Consider the following 18,202-nt stretch of genomic DNA (forward strand, 5'->3'; position numbering starts at 1 on the left):
GGGGGTGATGTGTGTCCTAGTTCCTTGAAGCTCATTTCCCTGCCTCCTCTCCTAATTACAAATACTGATTAAATCCACTGGAAGAGCTGGCACCCCTGGGAGCTCCTGGAGCAGTGCCTGGGGCTGGAGTAGCCCCCAGGAGGGCAGAGTCTGGGAGCTTGGCTTGACTGGTCCTGTGTTGCTACGGCCAGAGCTCCCTGTGTGGCCCTAGAGCCATGTTCATCGCGTCCCAGCCCTACAGCTCAGCTCCGCCAGGCCCGAAGTGTGTGGCAGGCCCCCAGTGGCCAAAGCGCTGATTTGCAGGCTGGTCTGGCATCACCCCGCAGCCTATGGGCTCACTTGGGTCCTTGCTGCCAGCAGAGGGCAGGCGATAGCCGTGCTCATTGCGGCTCCAGTCCCCGTATTCCCAGGGATGGACCACGGCCGCTGCTGTCCCCAGGGCCAAGCTGGGGGGTTACACGCAGTCCTGGAGGGAGAGGGGAGAGAAGGATTGAAGCAAAACCTCGTTTCAAGCCCCTCCCAAAGCAGCTCGCTCTAGTCCTGGCTCTATCCAGGGTTGGAGGTCTCAGAGAGTAGGCTTCCTTGGTGGGCTGGCTACACTGATGGACAAACACATTTCCTGGCACTGGAGGGAATTTCCCTGGGTGCATCCTTTTCACTCAGCACCGGGGTCCCTCTGAGAAGAGCTGGGTGCCAGCATCCTACCAATGGGAGAGATGGGACCAGCGGGAGTCTGAGGCCCTTCCCCTTTGCCAGGGGTGAGCACAGTCCCAGCACCTCTCACCACACCACATACCAATCAGTTGTATTTTTCAAAATATTTTTTATTTTTCTTCAATACTGACATTACAAAAAAAAAAAAAAAGTTACATAAAAAAAAAAACGAAAACAAACAAACAAAAAAAAAACCAAAACACTATAAAACATTCAGGTCTCATAGAAACTGAGAAAAACAAAGCAGCTTGCATCTGTGTGCTGATCTGTCTTCTCGATCCATCAGTGTCCACCAGTTTTCTGTATGCTGAACTCCAGAGAGATCAGTGGAGGGAAAAGGCGGCGTGCCCCAACCTGAAGTCAAACTGGTTGATAAATTAAGTAGTGCTTTAATAATGCAAGTGCTCTATCCCCATGCCCACGGGCTGTCCTCCTGCCACGTGATGCACTGTACAGCTGTATACCTCCAGATCCCTGCTTCAAGTCAGTGATTTCCCTTCACAGAAAGGTGCCCGGGGAAGCGTCTTGGCTTTCTCAGCGCCGCTCGGGCAGACGCAGAGCTGCGGTGGTGGAGGAGCCCGGCTGGCCCCTCCAGGGAAAAAACTGGCAAGAGGCAGAGTTGGCCGAGGAAGGTAAGAAATATAAAAATTCTCCTGATGGAAATCCGAAGTTTTTAAAAAAATACAGCATTTGAAAACCAAACCACCAAGCAGATTGCCTCATGCTCCTCTCAGCTCCACCGTCACACTCAGAAACACCTCCTGAATTAAACTTCCTTGTAGAAAAATATATACACGTGCATTTCTCTACCTATTACAATCCCTAAGGTTGAACTCGAACACTAGTCAAAACCACAGCTCTGCTCACGCTTGGCTCTGCTTTTGCACCCAGTCTTGTGCTACACACATTCTCCACTCTCACAGGCAGGTTGTATGGCTGAGCTGTTCCCCAACAGCGGGGTCAACCACTCCAGGAAACCCAAAACGGGCAGAGAAAACCCTTACAGAGTTACCTAACGAGCTAAATATATGTATTAAAAAATAAAGCAGCAATGCAAACTCAACACATCTGAACAAGAAAGCTCCCAGCCTGGGCAGGAGGCTGGAAGGGACCGTCCCCACTGCTCTGAGCTCCGTCGATTGGCACAGGTGACACTCGGTGGTGGTCTTGGCACAGGAGAGGGGACCGCAGTAGGATTGGGTGCTGTGGTCCCAGGTTAGAAACGGTCCGGTAGGAGCGGTCCCTTCACCGTACGCGCTCAGGATGGTTTCCTTGGCACCTCGGTACGGCGGGACCTCGAACAGCAGCAAGTATCAAAGAAGGAAAGAGAAATCTAACACGGAGGGATGCGAGATCCCATTAAAAGTCCTATTTACACTGCTCTGAGCTCCCTACAATCCCACCCTCCGGTCAGAAAGTTGGCTTGAAAAGCGGGTGACACAAAAACCACAAAGTGATGCACATCCCCAAGTCACAGCCTGTGCCGTGCGCTTGTGCAAGGCAGCAAGGCTGGACCTCTGAAAAAAAACAAAAAAAGGCGGCAGCTGGGAGAGAGGTGAGGGCAGGAGACTCTCCCACCACTGGAGTACAAAACGGGCCAAGAGGCAGGGGTGGGTGGGACAGATGGGAGTTTTGGGAAAGAAAAGTGGGTTTTTTGCATTTGAAAGTGCTCTGGCACCTCTGCTCTGTGAGAGCCAGATGCTGTGGCACGTGCATTTGGAGTATTGCTGCTTGGAGGAGAGTCCCCGGGGCTCTAGGAGCATGGGAGGTGTTGCTTGAGGATCTGTCTCGTCTGGGGAGCTATTCTGTCCGGGAAGCGGATTTTGAACTCCACGATCAAGTCTCCTCGCTGGCTGGGGGCCTTGGGGAAAGGCAGCCCCTCCCCGCGCAGTCTCTTCACTGTGCCCGGCTTGATGATGTCGTTGCAGGGCAGCGGGATCACCCTCCCGTCAATGGTGGGAATGTTCACGGTGCAGCCGCATAGGGCCTGAGGGGATAAAAAGGGAGACACACCATCAGCCGGCGCTGTAACTGCACCACCAGAGTCCTGAGCCTCCCACCCTGTGTTGCAGAGTCCCCATCCCTGCTCCTCCCTATGGCACCACCAATGACCAACAACAAGCGGCCTAAATTTAGCTCCTCGCCACCTGACTGGGGAGCCAGGACAGGGATAGGGGCAGCCGAAAACCCAGCTGAGCTCATCGGATGCCTCTGCGGTGCATCAGCTGTCGCTGCGCGGAGCCCGGGGTTATCTATAGCACAGCCCAGGGGCACGTGGCGCGGCACAGCCACGCGGCACAGCACCATGCTTTCCTGGAAGCTGGGGCCACTCAATGGGTTATGGCATCGCGCCGCTGCCCCACGGCTATTTTTACACCTTGGTGGCCCAAGAAGGAAGAGGCAGTGAGGCAGGACCTGAAAACGCAGGCTTGGGGAGGGTGACCCCAGTGGGCCCTGCATCCCTGCCACAAGAAGGTCCTTTCTTTCTCAATTCCCCCATGGCAAAGCCAAGAGGTAATTTTAAAGCTGCCATTCCCTCCCTAGAACTGGGTGCTGCCTACTGCAGAAGCCGGCAGCAGCCGCAAACCAGCCTGCATGAGCAAGCCACGTGACGTGGGAATGCAGCAAGAAAATCCTTGTGTCCTTAAATAACTCAGACAGCTCTGCTGTATATGTGGGCAGCAGTGTCTCCAGGCTTTCAGCAAGGAGAGAGGCTGCAGAGCGATAATTCTGGAAAGGGAGGACTCCTAGGGCTGGTCCTGCCCTGCACACAAAGCACTGGTCCACCCCCATCCCCGAAAGACACCCAAAAGGAAGTAGGGGAGGATGCTCTGCAGCTGCATCCTCTGAAAAAGCTTCCAGAGCCATCACAAGAGGAGGCACCAGCAGGAACAGCCCTCCTGTCGGTCTCCGTGCTGCTGAGGCTCCAGCAAAGCCAACACAGCACCTTCCCATGCTGGGCTTGGGTCTTGGGCTAAGGAGGAGGGAGGCTGCAGCCAGGTTTCAGGTTGGGTATTAGGAAAAATTTCTCCCAGAGTGAGCGCTTGAGATGGAAAGAGGACAGGAGAAAAGTAGCTGGGATGTTTGCATCCAACTCACAGAAGAGGACAAGGGGTCAATGGAGCAGAGCCCTGCCAGGCTCACACATGGGTGCTGCCCCCCAGCACTGTTCTTGCCCTGCAAAAGCAGAGGGATGGGAGCAGAAGCAGGTGGGAACAGCACATACAGACAGGATCTCAGTGTTTCCTTCCAAGAGCCAAGATGTAAGAGTTTGAGGCAATCACTCCTCCACCGTATGTTCCTATTTTTTATCCTTCTGGCCCAACTTTGCTACTGTGTAAGAAACTGGTTGTTCAGGCAACACAAGAGCCCATACTGGGGCGAGACAAGGGAGCCATGGGAGCTGCCCTGCATCCTAGAAAGTGTCTCAGTTTCTGCCTGAGTATGAAACCGGCGTGGGTTTGATGTCTGAGCTGTGAGTGCCGAGCTCTAACTGGGTCAGCAGCAGTCCCACTCTGCTCGTGGCAATGGGGGGCTGCTGGGTACTTCAGGGAAGGTGATGTCAGGTGAAGGATGTTGCAGGGTTGTGCTGCTCCCATCTCCCTGAGAGCCCATCGGTGCTGATAATCCTGCTGGGAGGCTGACAGGGCTGTCAGCGTTGTCACTCCTCTCTCCCTTGGCCACTCACTGTAATTTTTGGAATGGACAATTCCTTGCAGCCCACAAGGCTCTAGAGAAGTCAAGTCCCACTTCCTTCATCTGCAGCCCCCATGCCCTTAGGAGCCAAGCAGCTGCCCATCCTTGGCAACCCCTCACCATCACCTCTGCTTGACCTGGCACTGCTGGAGGCAGCTCTGGGAGTTGCAAGTCCCAACCACAGAGCCAGCAGACCAAGTTCACCACTGCTACAGTTTGGGAAGGAGACAAAAGAAGCAGGTGAGGCTATGTCTCCAGTCCTCCTGCCCCACTCTCTATGTGTCTGCACATGACTACAAGTGGGAGTGCTGCTCACTCTGGCAGCACTGAAGCCCAAAGCTCCAGCTAAAACAAGGCTCCTGCAAGGGCGAACAGCACGAGGAAAGAACTTAAAGGCTACGGCTGTAGGCTTAGGTGATGAAGAGGTTGTGCTGTGATTTGCTCCATCACATACTGAGATGATAGCATATGGAGTTGGGGAGCTCCTGGCATCTGCTCATGTTTTACAGCTCTTAAGCTGCTGCAGCTCGTGGAAGATGAAAGCAGTAGAGCACTGCTCTGCCCTGGCAAGCACTGGGTTGAGGATGGCAGTCAGGCCAGCAGCTCCCCCACACGTTTGGTCTGCAGTGAGGCTGTGCAAAGAACAGGAAGCCCAGCTCAAAGAGATGAGGAATTTGCCCAGACCAGCAATTTCCAGCAGTCTCTCTTTGTGACTGCATCGAGCAAAGCAAATGCCAACACATGCCCTGTTCATGGGCCACTGGATGGAGAGCACAGATGCCCTGCAGGCAGGAGCAAGGCAGTTTCTCAGCTTGCTGCTCCAAGGGCAGAGCTGAGCACAGCTCTGTCCACCTGGACTAACAGGTCAGGCACGGACTAACAGCCTGGGGTTAATTTTAACAGATATGGGAATGCACAGAAGGAAGCATCCGTGATACAGCATGCAAGATGCCATAAATGAGGCAGCCTCTCCCAAGTATTTCTAGAGATGCCAGTCACCACAGGAATAACCTCTTTGAATCTGTTCTGCACCACCATGTAAAATCAGCTCCCGTCCTACAGGTTAACAGGAGATGAGCTCGCTTCAGAGCACCCAGCTTTGCCTGTCCCACAGTGCTCCCTTGGCCCCAGGACAGCCAGTGTCAGTCTGTGCCATCACAGAGCTCTCAGCTTGCTAGCACACTCAGCAGCTCACGTTTCCTTGCCTCAGGTCTGGCCCATTGAGCTTATTTCTATTAAATGCTACTGAATTTCAGAACATAAATCTGTCTCCAAAGAAAAAAAAAAAAAAAAAAAAAAAAAAAAGCTCATTAAGAAGACAGACAGCGTCTACAGTCTGAAAGGAACAGCAAATGGCAGCTGCCATAATCGTCAAAGTTAAATGCAGCTGCCAGCTGGGATTTATTAAAAAGCAGTTAGCAGCAGCAGCAAACGCACATCTTGTACTGAGGTAAGCTCCCTTCCTTTCCCATCTTCACCCGGTTTGCTGCTCTGGCATGAGTCACACTGCGACCTCCAAGAATGATGGCAGGGATGTGCTGCATTTTGCTCACAGGCCAAATATTTTGCTTAATTTGCTCTGTATTTAGGGAAGGAAGAACCCCCCAAAATCAACTGTTTGTGCTGAAGCAGTTCTCAGCAAGAATGAGGAATGACCCTGCCTTCTGACCAGGTGAGAAGGTACCCATCGCCATGTGGGACAGTAGAGAGCCACAGCTGCTTGGCTGTGAGAACAGGCAGGCACCAGACTTGTGTCAGCAAACTTGGGTTCTCCCCTGTTCCTACTGAGCACTTGAGCTCTCTTCCACATACCCTACTCTGAAACAGAAGGGTTAAGACACACAGGCATGGGAGAAAATGGGTAAATACCACCTGTGTTTGCTCCAGAAGCATGATGTGCTCAGCAGAGACTGCAGTAGCCATGTTCTACACCCAGCATGGTGGTTGGGCAGTTCTCCAAAACCGAACATTGGTCTCTCGTGCCCCACCTGGTCCCCCAGCAGCACAGGATGAGGACTGGCTCCCACCCGGTTCATGTGCCACAGCCCTGTGCCACCTCCTTCCCACTGACACTCACCTCTTTAAGACTGATGTTTGCGGTGTAGACCACGTTCGTCCCATCCCTCTTGAAGTGCGAGTGAGGCTTGTCCTTGAGGATGAAGACGATGTCAGCAGGGATGTTGTCTGGGGTGGCGTCCCCTTCTTTGGGGAATGTGATTTTGGTTCCCTCCTTCCAACCCCGTTTGATGACAATGTTGAGGATCTTATCCTCAGTTCGCATGGTCCGGCCATCAGGGTTGAGCCTTCTGCGGGTGATCTTCATCCTCTTGGTGGAGCCGTGGTAGATCTCTTCCAGGGACACCTTGAGCTCATGGATGACAGGGGGGTCTTGGACCTTCCTCCGTGTGTGCAGGGACTCCTGGTGCCGCCGGTGAACCCCATTAATGCCGTTGAAGCCAAACCGGCCGAAGGCACTGAAAGGATCATCATCATCATCGATATCCATATCTTCCTGGTCAAAGCCATTGAACATCCGGGAGCGGCTGCTGGCGAAGAAGATATCGAAAGGGTTGGAGCCTCCAAAGAAAGACGCAAAAGTGGCGTGGGGGTCTCCATGGAACGTGTAGTGGAAAGTGTTCCCTGAGCCACCTGAGGAGCCACCTCCAGTCTTAAGACCTAGAAGAAAATGGGGAAGAGAAGACATTAACGTTCCCTGTCAGGAGAAAGCTGTGAGACCCAGGCACCTGTACTCCTCGAGCAGCACCACGATCTCTGCAGGCCAGGATCCATCTCAACCCCTGGCACACATCCTGCTTGTGCTTTGCATGAAGCTGCATCAGAGGAGGGTCAGAATGGTAATAGGAAAAGCTTTTTCAGGGGGAGGTGGTGGGCACAGAACAGGCTCCCCAGGGCAGCAGTCACCACTCCAAGCCTTCCAGAACTCAGGAAGTGCTTGGACAACGTTGTCAGAGAGGGGCTTTGAATTTTGGGTGTGGTCCTGTATGGAGCCATGCGTTGGATGATCTATGCTGTCCCTTCCAATTTGGGATATTCTGTGATTTTGTACCCAGCAAGCTCAATGTCAAAAGCTCCTCAGGTCCTGTTTCTTCTAAAATGCTTGCTTGATTACCTCCTTTTATCCAATATATTTCATGACTAGCCCATCTCCTTTTTTTTCCCCCTGTTGGCAGGCTCCTTCCTGTCCTGTTGTGCCTTCCAAGCATGAACAAGTGAAGTGTATCACCTCTAAGTGTAACAGCAGCACTTCCTGCCAAACACCCTTGCCCAATCCATAGAAAACCAGCCAAAGAAACCCTGTGCATTACAGGAGACTAAGAATCCCACCATCTGCCACTGTGAGCGGCAGGTGGAGCAGATTTGCCATGGCCAGTGCTCTGGGTCCTTGACATTTAGTCAACAATATTCAGCTAAAGATCTCACAAAACCTACGCTGGATGAGTCACCTGTTATCCAAGGTAACTGCACTGACGGCTGTACCACAGGTAATCCCTAGAGGTCACACCAATAAGATGCCTCTGGGAGCCCATTTTTGACCAGGGAAAGGTTAACACAAGCCAGTCTCAAGAGCTATTTTCAGGGCACACTGGTGATAGTAAAGGACTATTTCTGATGGGCTGCTGTTGTGCCAGTACCATCCTCACTGTTGGCAGCAGAAAGGGAAAAACGCAGAGGGGACATGCTCTGACTGCTGAGTTTACCCTCCTAGGTGGTGGAAGACTTTTCCTTCTCCTCACGCCCTCCCTAGCAGGGACCTCCTTTGCCCAGACAGGCTCTCAGCCTCCTCGTGGGGTCCGCAGCTCCTCTTTCTCTTGCCCTGCCCTGCTGCAGGAAGGAGGAGACAATGGTGAAGTTGACTACGGGGTGTGGTTGGTGCTACAGGGGGTAAGGAGAGCAGCAACATTCCTCTCCTACCTCTCAGCTGTGCAGGTCTAGTTTTGAGAGCTTCATCTTTCCCTGGCATGGTTCCTGGGTTGGGGGCTGGGCTGTAGGGCAGGAGAAGCAAACCCCACGAGCCCATCCCATTCCATGGGGCCCAGAAGACTCTCCAAACACTGACACCTGGATCAACTGCTGCAAGCTGTAGCTCAGTTACTGTCCCAGATGTGTATTTCCCAAACCTAGGGATGGTTCACTCTCTCCCAACTGGAAGTGTCCTGGTGCCTGACTATGGGCAGCAGAGACTGGGCTACTAACCAGGGAACTCCGGAAACAACTCAGTGGCTACCAGCCACAGGGAAATCCAAGCCCTGCCCTAGCACATGCAGAGAGCCCAGAGATGCTCAGCACAGAGATGGGAGATGACTGAATCTGCTGGGGCCACCAGCACTGCTCACTGAAGGCACTTGGTGTTGCTGGTGCTTGAGCTCTGCAGAGCAGGTGCTGGGATTTCTACAGGCAACCCCATGTCCACTAAGGGCTGAATCTACTGCTGCTTCTGTTTTGGGTAACTCAATCCCAAATCTAGCTACGGGGCCAGGGACAACGAAGTACAATCAGCCCTGAGCCCCATGCCATGAGGGGCTGTTCCCCCACAGCTATTTTCCTCTGCACTACTGAACTCACTTCAGCTGCCCCTGCTGATGGACTCCGTCCCTGGACTGTGCAACCAGCAGCTTTCACCTTTGCACAGTTGCTTTAATCTCACGATGCCCATCAAAGGCAAAGGCAGGGTTTGATTTCAGCGGTGCCCCCAAGGAAATGCTACTTTCTCCCTTGAGAAAGCTGCTTCTAATTTTAAACAGCAGCAAATCACCGTGGCTCTGTGCATCCCCAGTGGCAGTGACACAAATAACGGGTTGAGTAACGCCCATAGGCGGCACACTGCCAGGCAGAGATTTCCTGGAGCTTCACCCAAGGTTTGCTCAAATAAACCTAGAGGGGTCTGCCCTCACACCCTGACTGCTGACAGCCTTTGGGACCTCTGGCAACTTCTTCACAGAGCTCCTCTGCTTTCTGCTTCAGTTTCAGATACTTCTCATTCTCTAGCATCTTTCAGGAGTGGGAATAATTTCCATCGGTCAGGAGCAAAACTCTGTCCCCTCTCAAGTCTTGCCCCCTAAGACTGCACAGCACAGAGCCTGCTCCATGCCTGCTGGGAGAGGTACAGGGCCAACAAAGGAATCTCTGCTGTCCCAAAAGCAGGTGCACCTGCTTGCTGGGCCCCCAGGAGGGGCTGCACCTTCCACAGAGCACAGTGGACCTGCTGCTCTTTTCAGCACCCAACTCCCCGGCTGATTAATGCCGATGCTATTCAGTGCTCTCCTCACCCTCAGCAAATGGGGTTGCAGGCTTCCATATTCGACTAATAAGGCTGTGTGTGGTGGAGCTGCTCTCCTCCTCCATGCCAACCGGGAGACAACAGCAGCCGCTTGGTTTCAAAACAAAAAACCTATTACTTAAATTGGGAAAAGCTTTGAATCATGTAGGTCAGCCTGTCCCAGGGAGAAAAGTGGGACTGGCAGCACGTGAACAGGGAACCTGCGGGGGACAACCAGGCAAAGAGAGCGCTGTGATGGAAATCTAGGTCGAGGAAAGGGTTGTTCTAGCACCGTCCCAGCACACAAGCTCTGTTCTCCTCCATCACCTCAGCATTCAGCTTTTTGGGGTGGCACTGCCAAACACTAGGTGCCATCTCCTTGGCTCGGGAGCAGGGAAATGGGTCAGGGCATTATTTCTGGCAGGAGAGCAAAGCAGTGCTGGTGGAGAAGTGATTCTTTCCACTTCAACATTCCAAGTGGAATTTGTTGGGAGTTGGGCTTCAGCACCCCATCTCACCCATACCAACCTCCTCAGGAGCCTGGGACGCCTCTGTGCCCCAGACTGTCCCCTTACCTTCCTCCCCATACTGGTCGTACACAGCTCGCTTTTTGGGGTCACTCAGCACGTCGTAAGCCTCCGCGATCTCCTTGAACTTCTCCTCAGCGTTGGGGTCTTTATTCTTATCAGGGTGATACTTGAGGGCCATTTTCCGGTAGGCTTTCTTGATTTCATCCTCGTTGGCTCCAGACTGGATGCCCAAAATCTTGTAGTAGTCCTTCCCCATGACGGCGGCGACGCTGCCAGGCGCTGAGTACTTATTCCTGAAAGCAGAAAGACGGCACTCTGTAAGGTGAGCGCGGCGCTGGGGCACAGCGGGAGGTGGGACCAGCACCCAACTTATCACAGAGCACCCCGCATCGTACCATCCAGCAGCACCACAGCCACCCCAACTCAAGTTTTCCTCCGAGGCGGGGGGCACAGGCAAAGCACAGGGATGCTTTAATGCGGCACGGCCAGCCCGTCCCTTGGCTGCAGCTTCCCCTGCCCCATTGCCAAGGCGGGGACAGAAGGAGCCATCCCGTGCGCTCCGCTCGCTGGACAGGGAGCACCACACGATGAGCAGGGTGCTTATAGAGGCAAGGACGTCACCCAGGCTGTTGTAGGCGTGACAGGCTAAATGCAGCCGTGCCCCCCCTCCCCCGCCACGGGGATCTGCAACCCCATACAGGGCACCAACAGTGCCGGGGGAGCAGCGGGGACTGCGCCGCCGTGCTCACCTTAGAGGAACTTCAAACATTTTGTTCCTGAAAGCAATTGGCATTCAGCTGGAGATAAGTGCTTCCAGCATGTCAGAGCTGTAATTTGTATTTAGCGCAGAGGGAACGAAGCCGTTAGACAGAAACATCTTGCGATGGTGGGAGGCTTTTTTCTTTAAAAAAAAAAAAATTAAATTAAATGCTTTCTAGCCTGACTTGCACTCCCTTAGAGCCTCCACGTAACCACTGCAGTAAGCCAGAATTATTAAGTGTTATAAGAGACGATGAAATGCCATCGCAGCCTGACACGATGCAGTGAGGTCAGCACAGGCAGCAGCTCCCTGCACTCACTTTCTCCATCATGTGGGAGGCTCAGGACCAAGCCATGCCTATACTAAGGCATTGAAAACCCAACGGCCACAGCCCAAGGAAAAGGGGCAGCAGTTAATCCACTCCACAGGCACGCTGAGGGCACAGTGAACCCGGCACGATCATGGAAACTTGGGGAGCAGCTCAACAAGTCACGAGGCCACACTTCCCAAATAACATTTTCCATTGTCTTTTCCCATTCGGTTCCCCCACTGGAGGCTCCTGTCCCTCCCAAGCCAACCCACACCAGGTACTTGCTCCTTAGAATCGTAGAATCATTAGGGCTGGAAAAGACCACTAAGATCACCAAGTCAAACCCCAGTCCACCCCCACCATGCCCACTGACCACAGTGCCACACCTCCACGTTACCTGAACACCTCCAGGGACAGTGACTCTATCACCTCTCCAGGCAGCCTGTTCCAAAGCCTCACAGCTCTTTCTGTAAATAATTTTTTCCTATTATCCAACTTAATATCTTTGCTGTATTCTTCCCCAGCCCTTGCCCTAGCTGACACTCTGATTCTCAGCGTCTTTCACTAAGCACTTGTGCTCACATCCCACTCCCTTCTCTAGACCCAATGCTCTAATGCCACCCTAGCTCCTCCTGGGCAGCTCCAGCCCTCTGTGCCCCTCCAGCAGACATGTTTCTGCATCAGCTGTCCACCTTCAGGGCCATCAGGCATTCCCCTATCCTTGCTCCAACCAGACCCAGTGAGGGTCTTGTGGGCTGTCCTTGCTACGCTAGAGCAGAGGAGCCTGCCAGCCTGCTGCCCACTGCTGGAGCACATCTGCAAGGCTGCACAATGACCCCGGCATCCATGGCAAAGGCTTGGACACACTGGGTCCATCCACAGAGACATGGTTTATTAGGCAAGGTGGTAATGGGTTGATGGTTGGACTAGATGATCTTAGAGGTCTTTTTTGGACCTTAATGATTTTATGATTCTACCTTCCTCCAAACTACCAGTTTTACCCCTTCTGCCCCAGCCCCACAGCATTACATGGCTTCAGGTCTGGAGGATGGGGCCAGACACCAGACTCTGCCCCATATGCCTGTGGGGCAGAATGGAGAGGCAGCACCGAGCTATTGTTAGAGACGTGAGAAGGCCTCTGGGGGCGTAAAGAGCATCCTACAGCATCTTCAGATCCCAGCTTCTAAATGCCAGCACGTTTCTGTACCAGCACAGCCCTCCAGCTTCTGTGCTAAGAGCCGCCGAGCCCACACAGCCATTACGAGATGCTCTACCCCGTGCCCACCACCATCTGCATCTGCTCTATGACTCCCAGCAGGAGCCTGTGACAAGGTGTGTGGGACGCAGTGGGTCCCCACAGGTGGTCCAAAAGGTTGTTTTGTGCCACACTATAGAAATAAAGCCAAAATCAGCCACTCCTCACCCAGGGGTAGTGGCAACCCACCGCACCCATCCAGCCCAGGACGCAGCCTCCAGATGCACGGAAGCTCCTGTCTCAGATACCCCTAAGGAAAACAGGCCACCTGCAGCAAGGTCAAACAGCAGCCTACAGGCAAACTGCTTCTACACCCTGAACAGCAGATTTCACCCAAATTGGTGCTACCACAGACCCCACAGCGATTCCTACAACCTTACGGCAAACCCTGCCCAAACCTGCATGCATCACCAAGAGGTCTCTGAGTGGCAGGATGCATGCCGGGCTCCAGCCCATCCCTGGGCACCCCCAGTCCCTCTCCCAGCCCTTCGGAAGGCGCACCCTGTGCCTCCCACCTCGCTCACCCGCTGCTGCCGTGGGGTGCCCAGACGGTGACCCGCCGGGTCCAGGCACGCTTCGGAGGCGAGCGTCACACGTGCGGTGGTAAAACACGACTCTGTCCCCACACACCCTCCCTCCCACCTCCTGGCATCAGATGCGCCAAGCACAGCCCCGCTCTCCCCTTCTGCTCAATCATCCTTCGCTTGCCTTCCCATTTAACCCTGTCGAGAGCAGGGGAAATTGCTGCTGAGATGGTGGGTGACGAGCATTGTGATGGGCAAGGATTTCAGCATTTCAGATTTGCCTTCCGAGCCAGGACACCGCACTGAAAGGTGCTGCTGCGCTCAGAAAAACGTGGAGCAAAGCACTGCACAGATAACCCTGCTCCCCCCTTAACAAAAAGGCAGCGAGACCTTTGTTCCAGCCCTGCACATGACATCAGATCGCGCAGCCCTAGGACGGGCAAGCGGCTGAATAGCGATCATTTGACGTAGTCTCCCTGCTCCGCAGTCATGTAAGGGAACAAACCCACAACGAGAGCGGTCCCACTAAGATTTTCCATCCCAGACCATGAGGTCACAGCGGGGTGATAAGCGGCGCCAGGGCACCGCGTGCGCTCGAACCACAGCGATTCTCACGAGACACACGGAGAGCCACTTACCGAAACTTCATAAACACGTTCATGCTCCAAGCGCTCCTTCGTAAAGGCTCTAATTTTATTTTAAACATCACCCCAAGGACAGCGGGTGCAGCGAGGATGCGGGCGTCAGTGCCAGAGCGTCCTCGGCGCGGGGCGAGCGCGACGTCCTTTGTGCGCTGCCATCCCCTCCCCGCCGCCGAAACCCATCAATGAAGGCGCTCGGCAGGCAGTGATTTTCCTCTCATTGGTTTCTGGCAGATTGCTGGTGCCGGGAGGCACAGAGCTCCCAGATTAAGACATTTCCGCAGCAGGACTGTGTGCCCTGCCTGCTTCCCAGCCCTCAGCCGCCCTTTCCCCACCGCCCTCCCTGACCCTGGGTGAGGGCAGGGAGTCCCCGCGCTCTGCAGAATGAATGGTGCGCTCCCTCTGTCAGGCTGCTGCACCCACAAAGGGAGGGAGAAAAGTAGGACGGCAGCGATACGCGAGGCGGGGAAAAGTCATGGAGAGCTCGGTCCCCCGGGGTCCCCTCCCCAGGCGCCCGGAGAATGGGTTCAGTGGACGCGGTCTCATTGGCAGCTGCAGCCCAAACGGCACAAAACCTCCTTCCGGGATCACCATTCATTGAGAAAAACCCGATGCCATCCCGTCCTCCCCCCTGCAGCCCAGAGTAACTTTGGAGCTAAGCATCCTTCTGCAGGTGTCCTGGGCACCGTGTCCCCATCTCAGGGATGAACCCCGCAGCCCCGAGGCTTGGGGTGGATGCATACCTCTCCGCGCGGCTCCAGAAAAGCAGGATGGCCGGCATGGCAGCACCGGGGCAGGCAGACGAAGCCCAAGTTTGGTCAGGCAGCACAAGGGGAGTGCAGCAGCGGGGCAGGCAGAGCCACCCGTGCCCGTGCTGGCTGCCAGTCGCAGGGAAGCAGCCAGCGATGTCATGAGTACACGCAATGAATCATCCCTTCCCCAGGCCCCCACACGCACCGCCCGCTTTCCCCCGCCCCACCGCCAGCCCCCCCCAACCCCCTCCCCAACCCAGCACCCGCGTGGGGATGGGGTGAGCCCGCCCCTGCGAGCGGGGAGGGGGCTCAGCATCCCCAGTGCTTCCATTGAGGGTCTCCCCAGTTTTTTCCAGCCCCATGGGGGTAATTTCATAGGAATGGGGTTAAGTACCCTCCTCACCCCATTCCCAGCCTCATTAGCAGACACATCGGGATGGGGCTCCCCTCTATTCCCAGCCCCACTGGGATGCCATCAGATTCAAGGAGATAGAGTTCAGCCCTCATTTCCCTCCTCACACGGGGTTCCCATCTGCACACCTGCCGGATGCCCTCATGAGGGGTTCACCCCTTTGTTCACCCGGTGTCGGCTCCCCACTCCCAGCCCACGTCTGGGGATGGGGCACATCTTCCTTCCGCACGGGGACCCCATTACCTGTCCCACTCTGGAAATGCCTGCATTTGGATGAAGTTAACCCCCCATAGGGGCTCCCTTTGTGGCCCCCTCGGAGTACCCACCCTTGCGCGTGGCTGGGGGTAAAAAGCCCTCTCCATTCCCACAGAGGGCTCCCAGTTCCCACACTGGCACCAGCGTGGGGATGGGGCTCAGCCTCCACACCGCTCTCCCACTCAGTGACCCCATTTTTCAACCGGAGGGGCTGCGGCCCCCTCCCCCCCCACCCCCTCCGTGACCCACGTGGAGCGCGTTCCCCCCAGCTCACTGTGCTGTCCCTGAACGGGGCGAGGTGACCCCGACCAGGTACTGGGGCCGTGGGGTGGGGAAGGCGGAGTTAACCCTTTGCCCTCCCACTGTCACCTCCGCTGGGGACAGGGATTAACTCCTTCCCTGCCGGCTCCGTGTCAACACACTGCGACCCAGGTCGGGGGGTCGGTTAGCCGTTCCCCCAGTACCCGCTGCACTCCTCACGGGGCAGGTGAGGGATTAGGCGGGGGGGTCACAAAATTACACAGTGGGGTCGGGCACTGTTAACCCCCTCCTCGCCAGCACATCGTGTTAACCCCTTCCCTGCCGCTCCCCGGACGCGCTGTGATTCGCAGCGAGGGGGGCACGAGCCCCTTCCTCCCACCCCCACGGGGACATCGATGTCACACCGCGGCGGGGCGGCGGCCCCCCAAGGGGACACGCTGTCACCCCACGGGGCGGCTTTGAGGGCGTCGTCCGGCCCCATCCACGCGGTCCCGGCAGGACCGGTCCCGGCGCCGCCGGCACTCACCGCTCGCGCTGTCCCGGGGCGCCGCGCACGCACTCTGCCGCCCCCTCTCCCGCCCCCACTGGCCGTGACGTCTGGGGAGTCCCGCCCGCGCTCCCCGGCAAAGAGTGGAGCGGGGGTGGTGCTGGCCCCGCCCCGCCGTGTTCTATTGGATGCAGATGGCGTCTGTCCCGGCAGAGCACCGCGCTGATTGGTTTTCCTCTGAAAAGAAGGCGAGGAGAAGGGAGCCGAGGCGCCCCTGCCGCCGGTCATTGGACAGTTCAAGCCGACACCGCCCCTCCTGCGCGCTGTCATTGGGCGAGGGCTCGGCTCGAGGCCCCGCCCCTCCTCGCCGCGCCCGTGTGGCGTTGAGAGCGGCGGGATGCCCTCGCGAACCTTCTGGAACGTGTGACGTCATGGGGTGCAGCGCGGCGCCCCTCCAGCGGGCGTGAGGCTGGGCGGCCGCCATCTTGGGGCCCTGGAGGTAGCGGTGGAGCCTGGCGGCGGCCTTGGTGGGACATACAGCACCGAGGGCACCCTTGGACAGAGCTGTCCCAGGGAGGCAGTGGCGGGTCTGCGTGCCTGGCACCGCGCATAGGGTGCGGGTTCCTGCTCCTAACGGGCCATCTCTGTGGAGGGCAGGACGACGACGCTTCCCTGTGGAGGTGCTGGGTGCCGCTGTGGCTGCCAAGCACTGCGTGTCAGCATGCAGGGACAGGGCGCTGCTGCTCCCCACACGGCTGTGCAGGCCTCATGCAGTCATCTTGGCTTCCTGAGGGCTGTGCCTTGCAGGAAGAGCCGCCTTCGGGAAGCCACAGTTCTGTGGCTTGTGCCCATTTGGAAGCCTCTGGTCCGTCTCTGTAGCCCACATCCAGGAGAAACGCACCCATAAAGTCCTGACTTCAGAGCTGGGAGGTGATGTGCGTAATGTGCTGCTGTCGTGATGCAAGTGTTGTGTTGTTGTAGCCTCCTGTGGAGGAGGTTTCTGAATGGGGTGTTTCGGAGGGATCTTCTGTTCTGCAGCAGATCAGTCACAGCACTGGTCCCCCTGCCTGGCCCTGTGGTGCTGCTGGGGTTAGTGATGCGTTTGCCGTCTCCTGGTGGCATGCGGGTGGCTGCCCATGATCATTTCTGCCCATTCCTGAGCTGGAAGAGTCAGTGTTTGCACTGTGCTCTTTGCGCAGCATCTGAGTCATCGTGATATTAAACCAGCACTTACTGTTATCTGTCTATCTTGCTGTCTATTTGTTTTGCTATCTGTGTGCCTTGAGGGATTGCTGCTCTTGCTACAAAGGGCTTGTGCCGTTCATCCAGTGTGATGCCAGTGCCCTGGGCTTGCAAACTCCTTCAGCTCCCTTTCTGAGTCATTCATCAGCGAAGGCATTGCAGCCCTGGGGCACAGCAGGCTCTGACCCTGTCTGCATTCAAAAATGACCGCTTGGTGTGCAGCTGCGTAGGCTGAAACAAGGACAGTGGGAGCAAGCGCATTGTACCAGGAGCCTGCAGCATGGGGCCTGAATGCAGCCTGCAGGCTGCCAAAAGCAGGGCAGGAGAAGGGTCAGCAGAGCCCCTGCCTCCCTCTCTGGGTGCTGTGGTCAGCTGGGTCCTCCTTAACCAAAGCTGCTCTTTTTCCACAGTCTATTATCCACGAGCACATCCGGCACCCTTTTAAAGAAATGCTAGAAAAACACAGGGAAGGGTGATGGGAATAATTAAAGGTATGAAGCAGTTTCCATACAAGGAACAATTACATAAACTAGCTCTCTTCCGTCTGGGGGAAGAGATGACTGAGGGAGGGATGACGGAGAATAATAAAATCATGTATGTCTGGGGGAAGCTGAGCAGGGAATGGCTGCTCGAGCTTTCTTCCCTTAAAGTGATTGCTGCCAGCACGTGCTAAAATTGGCAGTGATACCTCGGGGCAAGAGTTTGCTTCCTGCAGCAGTTTAGGATTAACCTGTGGAGCTGCTGACTTTGGTGAGGAGGATGCTGAAGGTGTGAAAAACTTGTCTGGGGTCGAAATGCAATTAAGCAGAGAGAAAATCCACTACAAATCGATGAGCACAGTGTGGTTTTTCGACTGAGAAAGTTCCCAGGCTGTGAGCTGCTGGGGTCAAGGAGCACATTGTGAAGGTATTTTCACCCCAATCTTCACCTCTTCCCAAAGCCTGCCTTGGCAGTTGAGCTTCATCCCAGGGAGAACGGGGAGGCTGGAAACCATGGCTCTTAGCAGTCAGACTGTTTTTCTGATGAAACATCTTACATAATTATCTAGTGTTTGAAGGTCAGAGCAGCAGATGAGGCCATTGAGC

The 18,202-nt window shown here is 55.5% G+C and overlaps 1 protein-coding gene across 5 annotated transcripts; it reads right to left on the minus strand.

The window, feature by feature from the left end:
• Window positions 1–900: 900 nt before the first annotated feature.
• DNAJB5 (DnaJ heat shock protein family (Hsp40) member B5) lies at window positions 901–16,020 on the minus strand. 5 transcript variants are annotated; one of them, XM_090131341.1, is made up of 4 exons: window positions 13,706–14,445; window positions 10,264–10,511; window positions 6,488–7,086; window positions 901–2,701 (listed from the first exon to the last, which is right to left on the minus strand). In XM_090131341.1, exons 1-4 carry the CDS (start codon window positions 13,771–13,773, stop codon window positions 2,468–2,470), a joined length of 1,149 nt encoding a protein of 382 aa, XP_089987467.1. In that variant the 5' UTR covers window positions 13,774–14,445; the 3' UTR covers window positions 901–2,467. The 5 variants fall into 5 exon arrangements, with proteins under 5 accessions (XP_089987467.1, XP_089987471.1, XP_089987468.1 ...); XM_090131345.1 differs by lacking the exon at window positions 13,706–14,445 and adding an exon at window positions 15,915–16,020 and having other exon boundaries at window positions 902–2,701; XM_090131342.1 differs by lacking the exon at window positions 13,706–14,445 and adding an exon at window positions 14,452–14,691 and having other exon boundaries at window positions 902–2,701.
• Between the last annotated feature and the right edge of the window lie 2,182 nt (window positions 16,021–18,202).

Source organism: Phasianus colchicus, chromosome Z (assembly GCF_987193195.1).
Source record: "Phasianus colchicus chromosome Z, bPhaCol1.hap1.1, whole genome shotgun sequence".
In the NCBI taxonomy this organism is placed as follows: Eukaryota; Metazoa; Chordata; class Aves; order Galliformes; family Phasianidae; genus Phasianus; species Phasianus colchicus.

What these genes read in the sequence shown, in the direction of transcription:
- DNAJB5 (XM_090131341.1), bottom strand. Translation starts at nt 13,773, where the DNA reads ATGTTTAAAATAAAATTAGAGCCTTTACGAAGGAGCGCTTGGAGCATG. An exon ending in CGACCAGTATGGGGAGGAAG is followed by an intron (nt 7,087 to 10,263) that starts GTAAGGGGACAG and finishes ATTTTCTTCTAG; the next exon opens with GTCTTAAGACTGGAGGTGGC. An exon ending in CAAACATCAGTCTTAAAGAG is followed by an intron (nt 2,702 to 6,487) that starts GTGAGTGTCAGT and finishes TTATCCCCTCAG; the next exon opens with GCCCTATGCGGCTGCACCGT.